Source organism: Oncorhynchus tshawytscha, linkage group LG14, assembly GCF_018296145.1.
Source record: "Oncorhynchus tshawytscha isolate Ot180627B linkage group LG14, Otsh_v2.0, whole genome shotgun sequence".
Classification (NCBI taxonomy): Eukaryota; Metazoa; Chordata; class Actinopteri; order Salmoniformes; family Salmonidae; genus Oncorhynchus; species Oncorhynchus tshawytscha.
Genome location: NC_056442.1, coordinates 25,898,104 through 25,919,995, shown reverse-complemented (window position 1 = coordinate 25,919,995; position 21,892 = coordinate 25,898,104). Strand labels below are relative to the sequence as shown.

Here is a 21,892-nt window from a genome sequence, read left to right as displayed (position 1 = left end):
ACACATCTGAGTTATCCCTCTTCCAGAAGCCCCCCTTCTGTCTATATGAAATCTAACAAGATGAAGTAAAGGACCCTTTAGTGTATTCGAAAGTCATCCAAAAAGTACTACTCAAAATGATCTTGGATTCAAATTCTTGGAACATTTGGGGAGTGAAGATTATCACTGATGTTATTGTGGGAATGAGCCCAGCTAGTATAACCTTACACAATCGATTTAAGAGAAGAAGAAAGAGGTGAATACACAAATAGGTCATTCACCTTTACATTCCAACCTGGGCACTGTCCAAGACAGGATACAATTCTGATTTTGGTGAAACATACATCTACAATTTAACATCCTATATTTGAAACAGTGTATCAGAAAAAGTTGCTATTGTTACATTGAAACACAGAACAGAAACTCTTTGTAGCATCCTCACTGGGAGATGGTGCGCGTACAGCCTCGCCCTTAAAATGTATTTCTATATCTGCAAGACAAGCAAACAATGCATCAGTTGGAATGGCACCTACAGACTGACAGTCCAGTAGCACACCAACCTTGACATTACAGTAGACGGTTTGGTTTACCCATAGAAGTCCAAGGCGGGACCGTTATACAGTTGACCGCGATACATACTGGTAGTTGTAGTGCATTGACTCTCGGCATGTTACATATTGACATGTGCAAAAACTACATTTCCCCAGACCTGTCACTGAACGTTCCCGCTCCTATTGGCTGGCAGCCCAGCCGCAGCCCCAGAGAATGAATGAAATTGAAATTGCTGGTATATTACATGTGCAATACGGGGATCTGCAGTGTTACATTGTATCTATCATACTATATCAAAATGGCCACAGTGGTACAGAACCCCCTGAAATCGTAAGTGCATACATTTTATCTTTTACATTTTTAGGGATACATTTGTGGATGCTGTCAGTCCATGTAGCCTAGGTAATCGTTGACAATGTTATGCATCGTAAAGAAGTCTCCTGCCTATAGGCTGCATAGCAAGCATATAGCAAGCTACATATATTTCAATGGTAGTGTAGTAGCGATGGAAAGGTATATATGAAACAGCTTCATTTTCTGCCGGGTTATGTTCCAAAATGCAGAGCTGCCTATGCATGCCTAGAAACAATTTCACTGAGCCATCAATTGCATGAGGACGCTATGGTGGAATGTTGAGGTACAATCTATTACCCGGTATCCTTAGTCAATAGACAAGATCGCGGCCAACTTGCATGGCAGATCGGGTAGCGCTTTTCTATCAAGCAGACTCTATAATAATAGCGAATAATAGCAAGTGGCAGCGGTTTTGTGAAAAGTTTGTGCTTGATACCTGTTCACATTATTGTGGTTGGCATAACCAAGCCGGTGGTAGCCTGCGACGGCTGAAACCTAATACCTTTAGGATATCATTTTCTTGTAGACAGACCTCTTGGCAAAATAGCCTACGTGCTTTCGGTTATCATGGCAGCAGTGTTTACAGGCAGCGCATCTTCGCTCCGACACCTGATAAAATATTGTGCAGCCTTGCATCATATAAAATGGTTAACTTATGTGCCGGGAGTGGTTGCTTTTTATTGGACTGGTGTTGTCTCTGCCAGTCGCTTTGAACACTCCGTCAAGTTTCTATTCGATTCCTTTGTGCAGAATTGACACAAGAACATGTCAACGTGCAGAATGCAGCCTGGGCTCGTGTCCAAAAGGTGGCTGTGCGTCTGTCAGCTTGGTAAAATGCACCCGAGAGACCTTTTCGATTAGAAATCATGGAAAACATAATAAGTCGACTCTCGAAAATGTATTTAAGCGTTCTTAGGTTAAATTTAGGCATTTGCAGCCTGTCTAACAAAGAACGTGGTAGCTTACTGTAGCGCGGAACACATCGGATGTTACCTGAGCGGGAATGTAGTTGCGATGCTGTGCTGTCAGCGCTATCTGAAATCCAGACAGGCGACATTTCATGTAATTCATAACGAACTACCCTAAGTATACGAATAGCCTATTATAAGAAACAGTGAACTGCTTTAATTAATGTATTTGTCTATAACACAATTTATTTGACTCAGTCGATGCGCGGCAGTGATGGCATTCTACGTATTGGGGAAACTAACACAAGTTAAGCTATTTCTTGCCATAGGATATGGCCAACTAGCCTAAAGTATGCATAAATAAAATGGCAAATCGTGTGTGAGTTTTAGTAAGGCAAAACTGCACCTCTTAAAATGTAATTAAATCAGCCTATTGCCTACCGATAGTGATCGTGCACAGCACAGAGACCTGTGAGGTGAACGGTGGCGCTGGAGGCATCACCTATGCCGCTCATTTTCTCATTATAATATTCTCTGTTTAGGCTACCCCGTTGTTGTAGGAGAGTAGCTAGAACGTTTTTATATGAATTTGTTGCTTTTGTGTTGCTGTTTTTAAATACATTTTAAGATGCCCAGTTTCATCTGGTTCTGAAAGCAGATAGAATACACAGTCACAAACTGTTTAGGCCAACCAGCAGTAGCCTACCGCCCATTTAGTCATTTATGAGTTATTCATTGGGATTTAGCAACCCTCTACATATTCTGTGCTCCCAGTGATGGGAGCGGCCGAGTCTCTTTCTGCTGTCCGCCTTGTCTCTGGTTCCTCAATTACTGGGAACAAGTGGGGACATAGATGCTCCCAGAGGCCTTTGCAAGGCCATGTCAAGGAGATTCTTTTGACTTATTTGCATGAAAATTAGAAATGCAGGGAACAAAGGGAATTGCATAGGATAGGAGCCATCAGTGGACTAGGAGCTGATTAATACTGACTTGAATGTTTCTCAGTAAGGGTCTAGTTAATACCCTCTACCACGGCTCCCGCTGCTTATATAATGTCATCTAGCCTACTGATTTGGAGTATTCGGAGCTCACCACTCAACTGTTGTCCCATGCATCTCGGAGGTTCAAAGAGTTCAGTGTGTGGAGGCAAATCCTCAGAGAACCAACACTCTACTGGGCATTCCCCTAACTTCTCCACTAGTCCTCCTTTAATCTCTCTGCTACTCCTCTCTCTCTCTCTCTCTCTCTCTCTCGCTCTCTCTCTCGCTCTCTCTCTCGCTCTCTCTCTCTCTCTCTATCCTTCCATCCATCCTCAAACCTACCTCTACCCCTTGCCCTTATCATGTCTCTTGGATTTGAACTCTTTCTCTCTTCCTCCACTGACTACCTTTTTCCTTCTGTCCCCCATCCTTTCCTTTCCTTCTGTCCCCCATCCTTTCCTTCTGTCCCCCATCCTTTCCTTCTGTCCCCCATCCTTTCCTTCTGTCCCCCATCCTTTCCTTCTGTCCCCCATCCTTTCCTTCTGTCCCCCATCCTTTCCTTCTGTCCCCCATCCTTTCCTTCTGTCCCCCATCCTTTCCTTCTGTCCCCCATCCTTTCCTTCTGTCCCCCATCCTTTCCTTCTGTCCCCCATCCTTTCCTTCTGTCCCCCATCCTTTCCTTCTGTCCCCCATCCTTTCCTTCTGTCCCCCATCCTTTCCTTCTGTCCCCCATCCTTTCCTTCTGTCCCTCATCCTTTCCTTCTGTCCCCCATCCTTTCCTTCTGTCCCCCCATCCTTTCCTTCTCTGTCCCCCCATCCTTTCCTTCTGTCCCCCATCCTTTCCTTCTGTCCCCCATCCTTTCCTTCTGTCCCCCCATCCTTTCCTTCTGTCCCCCATCCTTTCCTTCTGTCCCCCATCCTTTCCTTCTGTCCCCCATCCTTTCCTTCTGTCCCACCATCCTTTCCTTCTGTCCCCCATCCTTTCCTTCTGTCCCCCATCCTTTCCTTCTGTCCCCCATCCTTTCCTTCTGTCCACCCATCCTTTCCTTCTGTCCCCCCATCCTTTCCTTCTGTCCCCCCATCCTTTCCTTCTGTCCCCCATCCTTTCCTTCTGTCCCCCATCCTTTCCTTCTGTCCCCCATCCTTTCCTTCTGTCCCCCATCCTTTCCTTCTGTCCCCCATCCTTTCCTTCTGTCCCCCATCCTTTCCTTCTGTCCCACCATCCTTTCCTTCTGTCCCCCATCCTTTCCTTCTGTCCCCCCATCCTTTCCTTCTGTCCCCCATCCTTTCCTTCTGTCCCCCATCCTTTCCTTCTGTCCCCCATCCTTTCCTTCTGTCCCCCATCCTTTCCTTCTGTCCCCCATCCTTTCCTTCTGTCCCCCCTTCCTTTCCTTCTGTCCCCCATCCTTTCCTTCTGTCCCCCATCCTTTCCTTCTGTCCCCCATCCTTTCCTTCTGTCCCCCATCCTTTCCTTCTGTCCCCCCATCCTTTCCTTTCTTCTGTCCCCCATCCTTTCCTTCTGTCCCCCATCCTTTCCTTCTGTCCCTCATCCTTTCCTTCTGTCCCCCATCCTTTCCTTCTGTCCCCCATCCTTTCCTTCTGTCCCCCATCCTTTCCTTCTGTCCCCCATCCTTTCCTTCTGTCCCCCATCCTTTCCTTCTGTCCCCCATCCTTTCCTTCTGTCCCCCATCCTTTCCTTCTGTCCCTCATCCTTTCCTTCTGTCCCCCATCCTTTCCTTCTGTCCCCCCATCCTTTCCTTCTGTCCCCCATCCTTTCCTTCTGTCCCCCATCCTTTCCTTCTGTCCCCCATCCTTTCCTTCTGTCCCCCATCCTTTCCTTCTGTCCCCCATCCTTTCCTTCTGTCCCCCATCCTTTCCTTCTGTCCCCCCATCCTTTCCTTCTGTCCCCATCCTTTCCTTCTGTCCCACCATCCTTTCCTTCTGTCCCCCATCCTTTCCTTCTGTCCCCCATCCTTTCCTTCTGTCCCCCATCCTTTCCTTCTGTCCCCCATCCTTTCCTTCTGTCCCCCATCCTTTCCTTCTGTCCCCCATCCTTTCCTTCTGTCCCCCATCCTTTCCTTCTGTCCCCCATCCTTTCCTTCTGTCCCCCATCCTTTCCTTCTGTCCCCCATCCTTTCCTTCTGTCCCCCATCCTTTCCTTCTGTCCCCCATCCTTTCCTTCTGTCCCACCATCCTTTCCTTCTGTCCCCCATCCTTTCCTTCTGTCCCCCATCCTTTCCTTCTGTCCCCCATCCTTTCCTTCTGTCCCCCATCCTTTCCTTCTGTCCCCCATCCTTTCCTTCTGTCCCCCATCCTTTCCTTCTGTCCCCCATCCTTTCCTTCTGTCCCCCATCCTTTCCTTCTGTCCCCCCATCCTTTCTGTCCCCCATCCTTTCCTTCTGTCCCCCATCCTTTCCTTCTGTCCCCCATGCTGTCCCCCATCCTTTCCTTCTGTCCCCCATCCTTTCCTTCTGTCCCCCATCCTTTCCTTCTGTCCCCCATCCTTTCCTTCTGTCCCCCCCCATCCTTTCCTTCTGTCCCCCATCCTTTCCTTCTGTCCCCCATCCTTTCCTTCTGTCCCCCATCCTTTCCTTCTGTCCCCCATCCTTTCCTTCTGTCCCCCATCCTTTCCTTCTGTCCCCCATCCTTTCCTTCTGTCCCCCATCCTTTCCTTCTGTCCCCCATCCTTTCCTTCTGTCCCCCATCCTTTCCTTCTGTCCCCCATCCTTTCCTTCTGTCCCCCATCCTTTCCTTCTGTCCCCCATCCTTTCCTTCTGTCCCCCATCCTTTCCTTCTGTCCCCCATCCTTTCCTTCTGTCCCCCATCCTTTCCTTCTGTCCCCCATCCTTTCCTTCTGTCCCCCCATCCTTTCCTTCTGTCCCCCCATCCTTTCCTTCCTTTCTTCTGTCCCCCATCCTTTCCTTCTGTCCCCCATCCTTTCCTTCTGTCCCCCATCCTTTCCTTCTGTCCCCCATCCTTTCCTTCTGTCCCCCATCCTTTCCTTCTGTCCCCCATCCTTTCCTTCTGTCCCCCATCCTTTCCTTCTGTCCCCCCATCCTTTCCTTCTGTCCCCCATCCTTTCCTTCTGTCCCCCATCCTTTCCTTCTGTCCCCCATCCTTTCTTCTGTCCCCCATCCTTTCCTTCTGTCCCCCCCATCCTTTCCTTCTGTCCCCCATCCTTTCCTTCTGTCCCCCATCCTTTCCTTCTGTCCCCCATCCTTTCCTTCTGTCCCCCATCCTTTCCTTCTGTCCCCCATCCTTTCCTTCTGTCCCCCATCCTTTCCTTCTGTTCCCCCATCCTTTCCTTCTGTCCCCCATCCTTTCCTTCTGTCCCCCATCCTTTCCTTCTGTCCCCCATCCTTTCCTTCTGTCCCCATCCTTTCCTTCTGTCCCCCATCCTTTCCTTCTGTCCCCCCATCCTTTCCTTCTGTCCCTCTACTTGGAGGAAGATGCCATAAGCTGACTGACTGTTGTGATAGTTATTTTGCCATGCCTGACTGATCCGAAGGACATTAATTCCACATAATTCTGTGTTCAGGCACTGTTTAAACGAACAGCCAGGCCTACCGAGTTCACTGAAGCCTGAGCATCCTCTCTCTAGCTCGCTCTCCCCTCTCTCTTTTCGCTGTCTTTTTGTGAGGGCATTTCTTTTCTGGTTTATAACCATCATTCCCCCTTTTTTTTACACATAGACCTTCTTCTCTTTGTCTTCATGGGAAGACGAGAGAGAGAGACACATAAGTATTTTTAGCTCTATGACCTATTTCTCCATTGCTACCTAACCGACTGTCAGTCACTTCCCTGTGCTTTGGGATCCTATATGGTCGCCAGCTGTAGTCTCGAGTTGTAGTTCAGGACAGGGAGAATAGGAACTACAACAGCCCTTTACAGTAGTGGCCAAGTAGGCTATTCGAATAATTCACTCTGGAAACCTCCATCGAATGTGCAAGAAAGACACAGGAAGTAGGCCTAGTATGCCATGCACAGCAATGAGGGGGCTATGAGTCATCAGCCATGTGTTCCAACATAGTTTGACTGGTGCTGGAGGAGTAGGGCCATTTGGATAGGGCATACGACCGCGGGAGACGGTTGGGACATGGACCTAGCTGTGTGACTGGGAACATTCAGAAGAGCCCCTTAAGGAATCTGATTCAGGCTGACTGAAAGGAAGACAGACGTGTAATAATGAGGGTAATGAAGGGTAATGAAAGGGTTGAATGAAGAAGAGAGGGGAGCGAGGACGTCATTCCAAACATACGTGTATTTGGATGGATGCCTATGGGCAGCTTTTGTTTTGTGTGCATAAAATGCTTTGGGGTTATAAACGTGGTACCTTTGCTTTTAATGTTATTGCCTGTGACTCTGACAATGGCAGGTAGGGATGGAACGAACAGGGCGATGCAAGGTGTCCGCTGGCAGAAGATGGGCTTGGTGCAGTGCATGCACTGCAACTGACTGCACAGAATAGGCTGCAGCAATAAACATGCTTGAATTGCATTGCACAGTTGCATGGCACAGACAGAAGGTCCCAGCTCGCATTCATTATACATCACAGGGAAAGAAAATCCATTGGAAGAAAGAATGTCACATAAGGTTTTGAGTCCGTGGTAAAGCGAGTGTTGTGTACATCCACATGGCATAACAATCTACTTCTACCGGCATCCTTAACAGTCCTACTCTGTAATAATCTATAATAATCTCCAAATATTCCTGCTCTTCCTCTCCAGAAACATTCCTCTAATCCCACTCTCTGGACATTACTACAATCCTATTCTCTGGCAGACACACGTGCCATGTGCACACACACACACACACACACACACACACACACACACACACACACACACACACGCACACATAGACACGCGCCCACACCGACACGCGCGCTCACACAAACAATTCTATACATTCTGCAGTAATCCCATTCTACAGTACACTTCCCTCTGAGGTAATTCCTTTAGTACCATTGTCTCGGGCCAATGGTATGGATTTCTGCTAGAAATTGGTGGGTGGAGTCATGTAAAGCAAATTAGTATTTCCTCGTGCAGCAAGTTAATAACGTTAGAGAGAAAAAGGGAGAGGGAGAGAGAGAGAGAGAGAGAGAGAGAAGGGAGGAAGGAAGGAAGGATCCATCCACATAATAACAGCAAAAGTGCAGAGTCAATAATCTTACCTGAAGGACCAGTGTTCAGCCACGCCAGTTGGATTGCCATGCACTGATGTACTGCCCGAAATGCACACTCAGACTCCTGGAACACATACACAGAATATACAAACACATACACTACCGTTCAAAAGTTTGTGGTCACTTAGAAACTTCCTTCTTTTTGAAAGAAAATCACATTTTTTTGTCCATTAAAATAACTTAAAATTGATCAGAAATACAGTGTAGACATTGTTAATGTTGTAAATTACTATTGTAGCTGGAAACAGCAGATTCTTTATGGAAAATCTACATAACCGTAGCCGTGCAGAGGCCCATTATCAGCAACCATCACTCTATTCTGGTTAGAGCCAGTTTGTGCTGTTCTGTGAAGGGAGTAGTACACAGCGTTGTACGAAATCTTCAGTTTCTTGACAATGTCTCCTGTGGAATAGCCTGCATTTCTCAGAACAAGAATAGACTGACAAGTTTCAAAAGAAAGTTATTTGTTTCTGGCCATTTTGAGCCTGTAATCGAACCCACAAATGCTGATGCTCCAGATACTCAACCAGTCTAAAGAAGGCCAGTTTTATTGCTTCTTTAATCACTACAACAGTTTTCAGATGCGCTAACATAATTGCAAAAGGGTTTTCTAATGATCAATTGGCCTTTTTTTAAATTAGAAACTTGGATTAGCTAACACAACGTGCCGTTGGAACACAGGAGTGATGGTTGCTGATAATGGGCCTCTGCACGGCTACAGTTATGTAGATATTCCATAAAAAATCAGCCGTTTCCAGCTACAACAGTCATTTACGACATTAACTATGTCTACACTGTATTTATGATCAATTTTATGTGATTTTAATGGACAAAATATGTGCTTTTCTTTCAAAAACACAGAAATGTGTAAGTGACCCCCAAACTTTTGAACAGCAGTGGATATGTAGAAGCTCCAGACACACACAGGAGTAATAGGTATTGTGCATAAACAGACTCCTAGCATCAGCTACACCCATGTATAGCAGTGTTTCCCATCTCCATCCCTTGGCTACTACCCCCAACAACACACGTTTTTGTTGTGGCCCCAGACAAACTAACTTGATTCAACTCATCGAGGTCTGGATGATTAGTTGACAAGTTGAATCATGTGTGCTGGTTCAGGGCTACAATAAAAATGTGTACTGTTGTGGGTACTGTGGGACTGAAGTCGGGAAACACTGTCCTATAGAATACAGTCATATAGGCAGACACACAGACATATGACACTTTATGCAAAGCCAGAGGCCTGTAACATGGCAACAAGGTAGTTACGGTAACATGTAAACTCGGCAAAAAAAGAAACGTCCCTTTTTCAGGACCCTCTCTTTCAAAGAATATTCATAAAAATCAAAATAACTTCACAGATCTACATTGTAAAGGGTTTAAACACTGTTTCCCATGCTTGTTCAATGAACCATAAACAATTAATGAACATGCACCTGTGGAACAGTCGTGAAGTAATTAACAGCTTACAGACGGTAGGCAATTAAGGTCACAGTTATGAAAACTTAGGACACTAAAGAGGCCTTTGTACTTACTCTGAAAAACACCAAAAGAAAGATGCCCAGGGTCCCTGCTCATCTGCGTGAATGTGCCTTAGGCATGCTGCAAGGAGGCATGAGGACTGCAGATGTGGCTAGGGCAATAAATTGCCATGTCCGTACTGTGAGACGCCTAAGACAGCACTACAGGGAGACAGGACGGACAGCTGATCGTCCTCGCAGTAGCAGACCACGTGTAACAACACCTGCACAGGATCGGTACATCTGAACATCACACCTGTGGGACAGGTACAACAACTGCCCGAGTTACACCAGGAACGCACAATCCCTTCATCAGTGCTCAAACTGTCCGCAATAGGCTGAGAGAGGCTGGACCGACGGCTTGTAGGCCTGTTGTAGTAAGGCAGGTACTCACCAGACATCACCGGCAACAACATCGCCTATGGGCACAAACCCACCGTCGCTGGACCAGACAGGACTGGCAAAAAGTGCTCTTCAATGACGAGTCGCGGTTTTGTCTCACCAGAGGTGATGGTTGGATTCGCGTTTATCGTCAAAGGAATGAGCGTTACACCGAGGCCTGTACTCTGGAGTGGGATGGATTTGGAGTTGGAGGGTCTGCCATGGTCTGGGGCGGTGTGTCACAGCATCATCGAACTGAGCTTGTTGTCATTGCAGGCAATCTCAATGCTGTGTGTTACAGGGAAGACATCCTCCTCCCTCATGTGGTATCCTTCCTGCAGGCTCATCCTGACATGACCCTCCAGCATGACAATGCCACCAGCCATACTGCTCGTTCTGTGCGTGATTTCCTGCAAGACAGGAATGTCAGGGTTCTGCCATGGCCAGCGAAGAGCCCGGATCTCAATCCCATTGAGCACGTCTGTGACCTGTTGGATCGGAGGGTGAGGGCCATTCCCCCAGAAATGTCCGGGAACTTGCAGGTGCCTTGGTGGAAGAGTGGGGTAACATCTCACAGTGAGAACTGGCAAATCTGGTGCAGTCCATGAGGAAGAGATGCACTGCAGTACTTAATGCAGCTGGTGGCCACACCAGATACTGACTGTTACTTTTGATTTTGACCCCCGTTTGTTCAGGGACACATTATTCCATTTCTGTTAGTCTGTGGAATTTGTTCAGTTTATGTCTCAGTTGTTGAATCTTGTTATGTTCATACAAATATTTACACGTTAAGTTTGCTGAAAATAATCACAGTTGACAGTGAGAGGACGTTTCTTTTTTTGCTGAGTTTAGATGAATGCAACATAGGTAACACAGACAGAGAGAGACACCTACTGTACAGATGCGTTCTCTCTCTCCACTTCATTCACATACACCCGCACATGCACTCACGCACACACACACACACACACACACACACACACACACACACACACACACACACACACACACACACACACACACACACACACACACACACACACACACACACACACACACACACACACACACACACACACACACACATAGTGATGGGGGAAAAAATCGATACAGTTACATTTCACAATCATTTCTTTGTGTTAGTTGGCTGTACCTGCACCAAAACTCCAGTATTTTTCTTTCATAGCTCGTGCTCCGTCTTCTTTACAAATAGGGAGCCAATTTCAGCACTTTTATTTCCATGACTGATCAAAACTCATTTTCTCATGGCTCGCTTTTGTCCCTCTGCAGCAGACATGTGAGCAATATGTTTGGAACATCAAATCCCAATAAAATCACAGTATCAAATCGGAATATATATAGAATCATGAGAATCGCAATGCAAATGGTATCGGCACCTAAGTATGGTGATAATATTGTATTGTGAGGTCCCTGGGGATTCCCAGCTCTACACACACACACTATGCCAAACTGTATTTGTCTCAGGGACATGGTACTTTAACAGATGAGCTGGTCGATAGTCCTACAGTGGTGCAGCTGTCTGTGTTGCTGTCTGTTGATGTGTCAGCATCAGCTCAACATCAGCACTGTGTGTGTGTGTGTGTGTGTGTGTGTGTGTGTGTGTGTGTGTGTGTGTGTGTGTGTGTGTGTGTGTGTGTGTGTGTGTGTGTGTGTGTGTGTGTGACCACTCCTGGTGAACAATGCCACAGCCCCCTCAACAGCCCAACATGTTCCAGCTGTTAGACTGGCAGATGCTAGCTGCCACACTTTACTGTACACACACACACACACACACACGCCTACATACAAACACACACAGGCCTGCATGCACTACCACACGAACACCCACACATACGCACCCCTGTCATCACAGCCTAGTCACTGACGGGCATCCTAGCCATGAATACACTTATGTTCCATGCTACATGGCTACGTCAAAGCCGTCTCCCAAAGTGACAAGAAGTTGGTGTCTGTGAACGGTTCTTTATTATGCACAATGTATGTTCACCGTCAACAGTTGGAGAGTGGAAAATGAAACATTTAAAAAAAAAAGTCAAATGTTGGGGAATTTGGGTGGATGCAATCCATACAGGCTATAATAGATTATGTTTGGATGGAATGATTATCTTTCCTGGACCACATATTACATTTCTTTGCCCTCACCTGGTTTGATAATACTGCTAGTATGTATTTTCTAGAGTGTGTACATGTCGTCCCTCATTTTCAGGGTCTGGTTGGGCGTGTGAGGCAGTAGCTGGGTTTGGTCTCTGTGCTGTTCAGTTCTGGGCTGTTCTGCTCACTCTACCAGGCCTTATAGCTTTACATCTCCTAGTCTTCAGCTGCACAGCAATCTACTGAGAGTACTGAGAGACCAAGAAAAGGCAGTCACATCTGTAGAGGGGGAAAAAAACGAAAAAGATAAATCATTTCTCTGGATACTGAGAAAGAGAGGGGGAGAGAAGATGGAGGGGGGAGGAAGAGTGATGGAGGGGGAGAGGAGGAGGGGGTTGAATGGTTAAGGGTATTATTGCATAGTGTGTGGGGGGATGGGTACACAGATTGCCTTTCCTCCACCAAGCGAGGCAGAGCTGCCTCACACTGCTGTGCTGTGTGGGCCAGAGCAGTAAAGCATCAGTACTGAAGGCCTATGGCCATGGTCAGATGGCTAGTCTATGGAGGCTGTTCACCACACTGCTGACTTCACACACATACACAGGTCTACACACAGGTCTGCATACCTGCCTGGCACACCTGGCCAACTCAGCATAGGCCATTTACACACACACACACACACACACACACACACACACACACACACACACACACACACACACACACACACACACACACACACACACACACACACACACACACACACACATACATACATATATACACACACACCAGAGGAATACAATATGTCTCAGTCATAGAATATGCATAAAGAGCAGACAGACCGTCCACACAACCCACTACCCCATGTGTGTGTGTGTGGGATATATTGGGACTACTATACTGAATGATACCAGGTTCGAACCTCATGATAGATATAGTGCTTTTACGAAAATATGATTTAGTGTACGTAGCGGTCTCCTAAAGGCCTACTCCTTGATAATCCATTAGTTAAATACCATATAATTTCTCTTGCAGGGTCATTATGTAGACATCCTCTTGTTAAACAAGTTAGAAATCACCATTCAAAAGTAATCCCTTTTCCTAATTGCATTTTGTAATTGTAGCTTCGTTTTTTTATGGTGAGGATTCATTTTCCAATGACCCGACTTTCCCTCTAGGTGGAGCCCTCTGTTTCTCTTTCATTCAAGCCACTGCTAATTGAGGCTAATTGGAGAGTGGTCAGGGGTTGGAGGTTTTGGTCCTGTAGTTAGGAAATTGCAGTCGTGGCATGTACCGTGTGTAGATTTGTCATTCTGTGGACTGCAGTTTATTGCGCTTGCTTCCAATGCATTAGATAGGGGGTTAGGGTGGGGGTTGTGCTATCTTGGAGGGTTGTCTGTCTGTCTGTCTGTCTGTCTGTCTGTCTGTCTGTCTGTCTGTGTTTTTTAGTGGGTGCGCTCCCAGCCATATGCTTCTCTCTTTGCTCTGCTTTTGTTTGGACCAATCACTCCCCTCTGTTTGCCTGGTGTCGAGACGCTCTGTGGGTTTAAGACTGTTAAAAAGGCACTTGATGCTCCAGGCTTTTTCCTATTTTCTCCTCCTTTGTGTGTTTTTGTGCATGTTTGTATCTGTTTTTTATTTCTGGCTTTATCTGGGGCTCTGATTGTGAAGGGCTGCTGCTGTATGGTCATCTCACACTGTCCACCTTATCTAGTGGCGCTGTACTCCGCCTGTTTAGAATCACACTGTCCACCTTATCTAGTGGCGCTGTACTCCGCCTGTTTATAATCACACTGTCCACCTTATCTAGTGGCGCTGTACTCCGCCTATTTAGAATCACACTGTCCACCTTATCTAGTGGCGCTGTACTCCGCCTGTTTAGAATCACACTGTCCACCTTATCTAGTGGCGCTGTACTCCGCCTGTTTAGAAACACACTGGCCACCTTATCTAGTGGCGCTGTACTCCGCCTGTTTAGAATCACACTGTCCACCTTATCTAGTGGCGCTGTACTCCGCCTGTTTAGAATCACACTGGCCACCTTATCTAGTGGCGCTGTACTCCGCCTGTTTAGAATCACACTGGCCGCAGAGTTATGCTGCTGAAATAGGTTCCCTCTTCCCCACTATCTGAAACATAGCCTGGCCTTCCCTGTCCACCTTTGACTGCCTCATAGAGTCCCTGCTAAGACCCTGGAGCTGAAAGCAGGCCAGAACACCAGTAGATGCCCTCAGCTCCTCCAGGTTGTAGTAGGCCACTTGTATAGACCCTCAGCTCCTCCAGGTTGTAGTAGGCCACAAGTAGAGGCCCTCAGCTCCTCCAGGTTGTAGTAGGCCACTTGTATAGGCCCTCAGCTCCTCCAGGTTGTAGTAGGCCACTAGTAGAGGCCCTCAGCTCCTCCGTGTTGTAGTAGGTCACTAGTAGAGGCCCTCAGCTCCTCCATGTTGTAGTAGGTCACTAGTAGAGGCCCTCAGCTCCTCTAGGTTGTAGTAGGCCTCTAGTAGAGGCCCTCAGCTCCTCCATGTTGTATTAGGCCACAAGTAGAGGGACTCTCTGGATGCTGACGGTGGTCAGGATAGAGAAGCTTGGTCATGTCTGTCTCTGTCTGGTTTCCCTGGTGATGTGGTATATACTCAGCTCTCCCAGCCTAGCATCCACTAACCCAAAATTGTTCTTTTTTAAGCCTTCAAGGGCAAACAGCCGCGGAGTAATGTAATGAGATTTCAGGCAGAAGCAACCAAACCGAAAGCAGCCATTTTCTACAGCTGTCAACTTCTTTTTGAAAGGGGGCGACTTATTCTGATAGCTCGAATGGCAGCACCGGGGTGACTGGTGGGGGAGGGGCTGAATTTGGGAGTGAGGGGGGTCGAGGCGGATGGGCATGAGTGCAGTGGAGGGAGGGACATAAAGGGGGAGGGGAGAGGGGGGAACCTCCGGGGTCATAGCTGCTGTGCATTTTGAATGTGTTCTTCTCCTTTTACCCCGTTGCATCACCATACCTCTGCAGCCTTTCAGCCCAAGCCTATTTCCAAATCACACACTTAATATTTTAAAAGCTGGGTGTATAGGTTTGCGTGCGTGTGCCGGTCCTTCTGCCTCTCTGCATTTAGGAGTATCTATTATTCTCCCCAGCCAGCTTATCCACGAGGTTCGTCTAAAGGTGAGGATTGATGGGAAACATTGTCTGTGTTGTCATCTTCAAGATTGACACGTATCTGGTGATTACACCGATACTTCCACTACACTTTCCACCGTCATCAAAGCTATGCTGTAGAATGCCAACAGTACAGTAGAACTCCCAGTATGTCAAGAGTATAATACTCCCATACACAGCCACATTTCTAGCCTTGTTCCTCACGACCCCACCCGTCCAACACCACTCAGCCTCAGTTGAACTGATTTCCCTGCTACCGCCGCCACAGCTAACCTTCGTCCTAAATGTCACGCTATTCCCTATACTGTATAGTGTACTACTTGGCTCTGGTCGAACGCAGTGCACTGTTATGCAATAGGGGATTGGGAGATATAGTCTAAGTCCCTCGGCCTGGTTCCAGTTCCTCCCTGCTGTGTGTCACATTTGGTTTCTCTGGTATCCAGGCCTCCTCTCATCCCATAGAAAGCACTGGTGGGTGACCATAGGTTGGACTGCCAGGGAGGTAAGGGGGTCACAACATATCCCTTTTAATGCCCAGCCAGAAAATCTCTAATCCCCAGTGCAGAGGTCGGGTGTGATGGTATTGTATGGAGTGTGAGGTGTAGCCAGTCCCAATATTCTGTCTGGTCTGTTACACTGACATTTTTGCTATATTTACTACTGTATGGATGGCAAATGTATGTACTTTATCGCAGTATACTGTATGGTTAGGATTGGATGTACTGTATACAGTATACTGTATGGTTAGGATTGGATGTACTGTATACAGTATACTGTATGGTTAGGATTGGATGTACTGTATACAGTATACTGTATGGTTGCGAATCTACAGTTGAAGTCGGAAGTTTACATACACCTTAGCCAAATACATTTAAACTCAGTTTTTCACAATTCCTGACATTTAATCCTAGTAAAAATTCCTTCTTAGGTCAGTTAGGATCACCACTTTATTTTAAGAATGTGAAATGTCAGAATAATAGTAGATAGAGAATGATTTATTTCAGCTTCTATTTCTTTCATCACATTCCCAGGGGGTCAGAAGTTTACATACACTCAATTAGTATTTGGTAGCATTGCCTTTAAATTGTTTAACTTGGGTCAAACTTTTCGGGTAGCCTTCCACATGCTTCCCACAATAAGTTGGGTGAATTGGCCCATTCCTCCTGACAGAGCTGGTGTAACTGAGTCAGGTTTGTAGGCCTCCTTGCTCTCACACCCTTTTTCAGTTCTGCCCACAAATTTTCTATGGGATTGAGGTCAGGGCTTTGTGATGGCCACTCCAATACCTTGACTTTGTTGTCCTTAAGTCATTTTGCCACAACTTTGGAGGTATGCTTGGGGTCGTTGTCCATTTGGAAAACTCATTTGCGACCAAGCTTTAACTTCCTGACTGATGTCTTGAGGTGTTGCTTCATTATATCCACGTAATTTTCCTACCTCATGATGCCATCTATTTTGTGAAGTGCACCAGTCCCTCCTGCAGCAAAGCACCCCCACAACATGATGCTGCCACCCACGTGCTTCACGGTTGGGAAGGTGTTCTTCGGCTTGCAAGAATCCCCCTTTTTCCTCCAAACATAATGATGGTCATTATGGCCAAACAGTTCTATTTTTGTTTCCTCAGACCAGAGGACATTTCTCCAAAAAGTATGATATTTGTCCCCATGTGCAGTTGCAAACCGCAGTCTGGCTTTTTTATGGCGCTTTTGAAGCAGTGGCTTCTGGAGCAGTGGCTTCTTCCTTGCTGAGCGGCCTTTTAGGTTATGTCGAAATATAGGACTTGTTTTACTGTGGATATAGATACTTTTGTACCTGTTTCCTCCAGCATCTTCACAAGGTCCTTTGCTGTTGTTCTGGGATTGATTTGCACTTTACGCACCAAAGTACGTTCATCTCTAGGAGACAGAACACATCTCCTTCCTGAGCGGAATGACGGCTGTGTGGTCCCATGGTGTTCATACTTGCATACTATTGTTTGTACAGATGAATGTGGTACCTTCAGGCATTTGGAAATTGCTCCCAAGGGTGAACCAGACTTGTGGAGGTCTACATTTATTTTTCTGAGATCTTGGCTGAATTCTTTTGATTTTCCCATGATGTCAAGCAAAGAGGCACTGAGTTTGAAGGTAGGTCTTGAAATACATCCACAGGTACACCTCCAATTTACTCAAAGGATGTGAATTAGCCTATCAGAAGCTTCTAAAGCCATGACATGATTTTCTGGAATTTTCCAAGCTGTTTAAAGGCACAGTCAACTTAGTGTATGTAAACTTCTGACCCACCGGAATTGTGATACAGTGAATTATGAAATAATCTGTCTGTAAACAATCGTTGGAAAAATTACTTGTGTCGTGCACAAAGTAGATGTCCTAACCGACTTGCCAAAACTATAGTTTGTTTACAAGAAATGTATGGAGTGGTTGAAAAACGAGTTTTAATGACTCCAACCTATGTGTATGTAAACTTCCCACTTCAACTGTATGTATTAACAGTATACTCTGTAGCTGCAATTTTATATATTGTGCAGGTGTAGCATCTTAATTTGATCACTCTTTTGTTGCTGAGAATTATAGACAAGCTTCGTGATTTACATACATTCACTGAAAACCCTCACGTACACACGGTTATATTAACAGTATTGCACTTCTCATGTCGCCTCATTTTAACCAGTTAATAGCCTAACCACCAATCAAGCCACATTCTGGATTAGACGTTCAAATCCTGTTGTTGAAGGATTATTTTGCTGCGACAATATAGGTCAAATTAAGATCCTACATCTGTATAGCATACTGTATGGATAATGAGCCTATGTTCTACAGTACATATACTGTGATCTTATATGCTTTCTACTGTCAAATGTATGGTTGTGATCCTATATACTGTGTACTCCATGAACAATATGCTTTATGTCTGCCATGGCTGGCAACCTTGGTGTTGTGACTGTGTTAGAGAAGCACCGGGAATGAGATAGGATGATGAGGAGGAGGAGGAGAAGAGAAAGGCAGTGACTCACAGTGTTCCTCTATCTCTCTGTTCACAGGCAATCTGGAGGAACAGTCATTAAGAACAGGTAGGGAGGGAGGGGAGAGGGGGAGGGGAGAAGGGAGGGAGGGAGGAGGGGGAGGTGGGGGGAGGGAGGGAGGAGGGGGGAGGTGGGTGCACAAGATAACAGACTAAATCAACTTTACAGGATACACTCTGACCCACGTTCACATCTACTACATAGACTTGCATTCATGTACAGTACAGATATACACACATTACTCTAGCACTAAGTACCCACACGTATAACTACACACACACACACACACACACAGACATGATGTGATGTCTGGGAGGGAACAGTCTATTCTACCTCATCTGGCGATGCTGATAGCCTCTCTGTCCACACATTCAGAGCACTGTGTCTCAGTTCATCTGTCTCTACATCCACTGTGTGTGCGCGCGCGCGCGTGCGTGCCTGCGTGTGTCACTACTGATGCGTCTCTACATGCCCTGGCACAACACATCCCAGGCCCTCTGAGAAAACCACGGCCAGACACACAGAGAGAGACCGAGGAATGATACTGTGCTTTGGCAAAACATGTATTTTCTCACTGTAGAGTGGGCATTATGCAATGTTGATCTGTGGCTCCTCAAATGACCTAGGTTAACAGGGCTCTCTCTCTTGCCTCCCTGTACCCGCTGTGTGCCAGTCTGGGCGAGGAGTTCTACAGAGAGGCCATCGAGCACTGCCGCAGCTACAATGCCCGCCTGTGTGCTGAGCGCTCCATGCGCCTGCCCTTCCTGGACTCCCAGACCGGCGTGGCACAGAGCAACTGCTACATCTGGATGGAGAAGAACCACCGCGGCCCAGGTGTGTGTGTGTGTGTGTGTGTGTGTAAGGCCTGTGCTTGCCTGTGTGTGTGTGTGTGTGTGTTCCAATGCATGCAGCCCTGTAATAAAACACAGGGTAAGAGGCAGCATGAAGAGGTATGAGGCCTGGGGTAGGGAGGTCTGGAACACATCTTTGGTTCTCCTCTGCTCTCAGCCCTTTGTCCTCGTTGTTGTTCCTCCCTCTCCTCCCTCTCTCTTCCTTTCTCTCTCCCCCCTCTCTCACACCCCTGTATAGTATCAGTGTGTCTGTGTGTTTCACAGGAGGTTGGTGGCACCTTATTAGAGGAGGACGGGTTCGTGGTAATGGCTGGAGCCCTAATCAGAGGAACGGTATCAAAATACATTAAACACATGGTTACCACGGTTACCAGGTGTTTGATGCCATTCCAGACGTTAGTATGAGCCGTCCTCCCCTCAGCAGCCTCCACTGGTGTGTGTGTGTGTGTGTGTGTGCATGTGTACAGTATGCCTGAGTTTTGAGTTAGTTGTGTGTTTGAGTGTGGATGAGTGAGACTGTGTTGTTTTTACTGACATAAAAGGCCGATAGAGGTATTGCTTTGTCAAGCAAATAAACCTCAACCAAAGAATTATGTTTGCACAAAAAAAAAAACTATTTTTGAAGTGGATATAAAATTATATTCACCTACAGAATCATTGCAAGTAGACAACATCATGGCCTCAACGCCTTCATCATAGCTGTGTCTGCATTAGCAGCTTTTCACATGACTTCATTCCTCTGGCGTTGTTTGGCCCCCAGGTTTGGCCCCAGGACAGCTGTATACTTATCCTGCGCGCTGCTGGCGCAAGAAGAGACGGCTAAACATTCTGGAGGACCCGCGCCTCGGACCCATTGAGTTTAAGATCGGTACGAGACAGACAGGAAAACCTGGAATTACAATGACTGCCTCATGGTAATGGCTGGAGTGGGATATGTGGAACGGTATCAAATACATCAGTGGTTTCCAGGTGTTTGATTCCATTCCATCTGCTCCGTTCCAGACAGTGTTAGGAGCTGTTGTGTTAGTCTGTCAGGGCAAAGTGATAGCTGGGGATGAAGTCTAACATGTATTAGCAGGGTGAGTGTTACTGTTATGTGTGTATTGGTGGGGGGATACTAACGTACGGTATGGTGTGTGTGTGTGTGTGTTCAGACTACGAGGCGTCTCTGAAGAAGGAAGGGGGCTTGCCGGAGGGGCCGGTGTTGGAATCACTGCTCAGTGGAGAGACTCTGGACAAGAAGGTGGAAACTAAGGAAGAGGAACCTATGAGCGAGTGCCAGGTAAGAGGAGCTTAGAATCACTCATGGTGGCCTGCACACACACACACACACACACACACACGCACACGTTCTAGTCTCCATCTCTCATGCTCTCTCCGAGCCCGCTGACGTGTTCCTCTACATCTTCACCTTGGAGTTGCTGTGTAGTTTCTTTCTTCTCCTCCCTCTCTCACTCTCACTCTTTATGCCCCTCTTGCTCCCTTTCTCTCCTCTCTCTCTCCTCCCTCCTCTCTCTTCTTTCTCTCTCCTCTCTCTCCTCCCTACTCTCTCTTCTTTCTCTCTCCTCTCTCTCCTCCCTCCTCTCTCTTCTTTCTCTCTCCTCTCTCTCCTCCCTACTCTCTCTTCTTTCTCTCTCCTCTCTCTCCTCCCTCCTCTCTCTTCTCTCTCTCTCCTCTCCTCTCCTCTCTCTCTCTCTCTCTCTCCTCTCTCTCTCTCTCTCCTCCCTCTCTCTCCCTCCCTCCTCTCTCTCTCCCTCTCTCTCTCTCTCTCCTCTCTCTCTCTCCTCCCTCCTCTCTCTCCTCCTCCTCTCTCCTCCTCTCTCTCCTCTCCTCCTCCTCTCTCCTCTTTCTCCTGTCTCCTCTCTCCTCTCTCCACTCTCTTCTCCCTCTCTTGCTCTCTCTCTTCTCTCTCTCCCTCTTCTCTCTCTCTCTCCCTCTCCACTCTCTTCTCTCTCTCTCTTCTCTCTCTCCCTCTTCTCTGCTCCCTCTCTCCTCTCTCCTCTCTCCCTCTCCCTCCCTCTCATGGCTCCGTCTGTAGTATCAGTGACTCTGGTTGGCAGTGACACATCCCCTGCATCCATGACAGTCCCCCACTGGCACAGTTCCTCTCCTCCTCCCCAGATGAAGTGTGTGTTTTGGACAGAGACTGTATGAGTGTGTGTTTAGGAGGGAGAGAGAGAGCGCTGATGTGTGTGTTTCTGAATATGTGTGTGCCTGCTTCCTCTTCCGGATGAGCTGTCATCTCCTCTGTGAGCTCCGTGTCTCCAGTCCCTACCGCACCTGCTCCAGACGTCTTCCTTCCCTAAGGTCGACAATTAGCCAATTAGCGCTTCAATAAATGGCCCACACAGCAAGCCCGGGGCTCCGTTGGGGCTAGGCCTCTGACCCTGGGCCTTGCCTAGCTCCTGTACCCAGCAGGAAGCTAACAGAGGAGGGCTTTGGTTTCCTCCTCCATTACAGCTTCTCTGGGCCTTGCCTAGCTCCTATACCCAGCAGGAAGCTAACAGAGGAGGGCTTTGGTTTCCTCCTCCATTACAGCTTCTCTGGGCCTTGCCTAGCTCCTGTACCCAGCAGGAAGCTAACAGAGGAGGGCTTTGGTTTCCTCCTCCATTACAGCTTCTCTGGGCCTTGCCTAGCTCCTATACCCAGCAGGAAGCTAACAGAGGAGGGCTTTGGTTTCCTCCTCCATTACAGCTTCTCTCCATATGCTCATCTCATCTTAGAGTTTGTTCATTTGTCACTTGTGACACTTGTTTTTTTGTCACCTCTCTTTGTTATTTGTGAAGGATACTTTCACAGGCCCATGTGTTGTACTTTCTATTTGCAGAATATGTTGATACTTTTTGCCAATGAGAGGAAGTGTTTCTTTCACTCCTACATGAATAACA

The 21,892-nt window shown here is 47.1% G+C and overlaps 1 protein-coding gene across 1 annotated transcript in view; it reads left to right on the top strand.

The window, feature by feature from the left end:
• Positions 1 to 745: 745 nt before the first annotated feature.
• The window catches only part of dpf1 (D4, zinc and double PHD fingers family 1), a 50,228-nt gene continuing 29,081 nt past the window's right edge, over positions 746 to 21,892 (top strand). Inside the window, exons 1-5 of the mRNA XM_042297225.1 lie at positions 746 to 861; positions 18,172 to 18,201; positions 18,827 to 18,987; positions 19,765 to 19,872; positions 20,159 to 20,286. Coding sequence (XP_042153159.1) covers positions 749 to 861; positions 18,172 to 18,201; positions 18,827 to 18,987; positions 19,765 to 19,872; positions 20,159 to 20,286 — 540 coding nt within the window. The 5' untranslated portion in view covers positions 746 to 748. The remainder of the gene's footprint in view (positions 862 to 18,171; positions 18,202 to 18,826; positions 18,988 to 19,764; positions 19,873 to 20,158; positions 20,287 to 21,892) is intronic.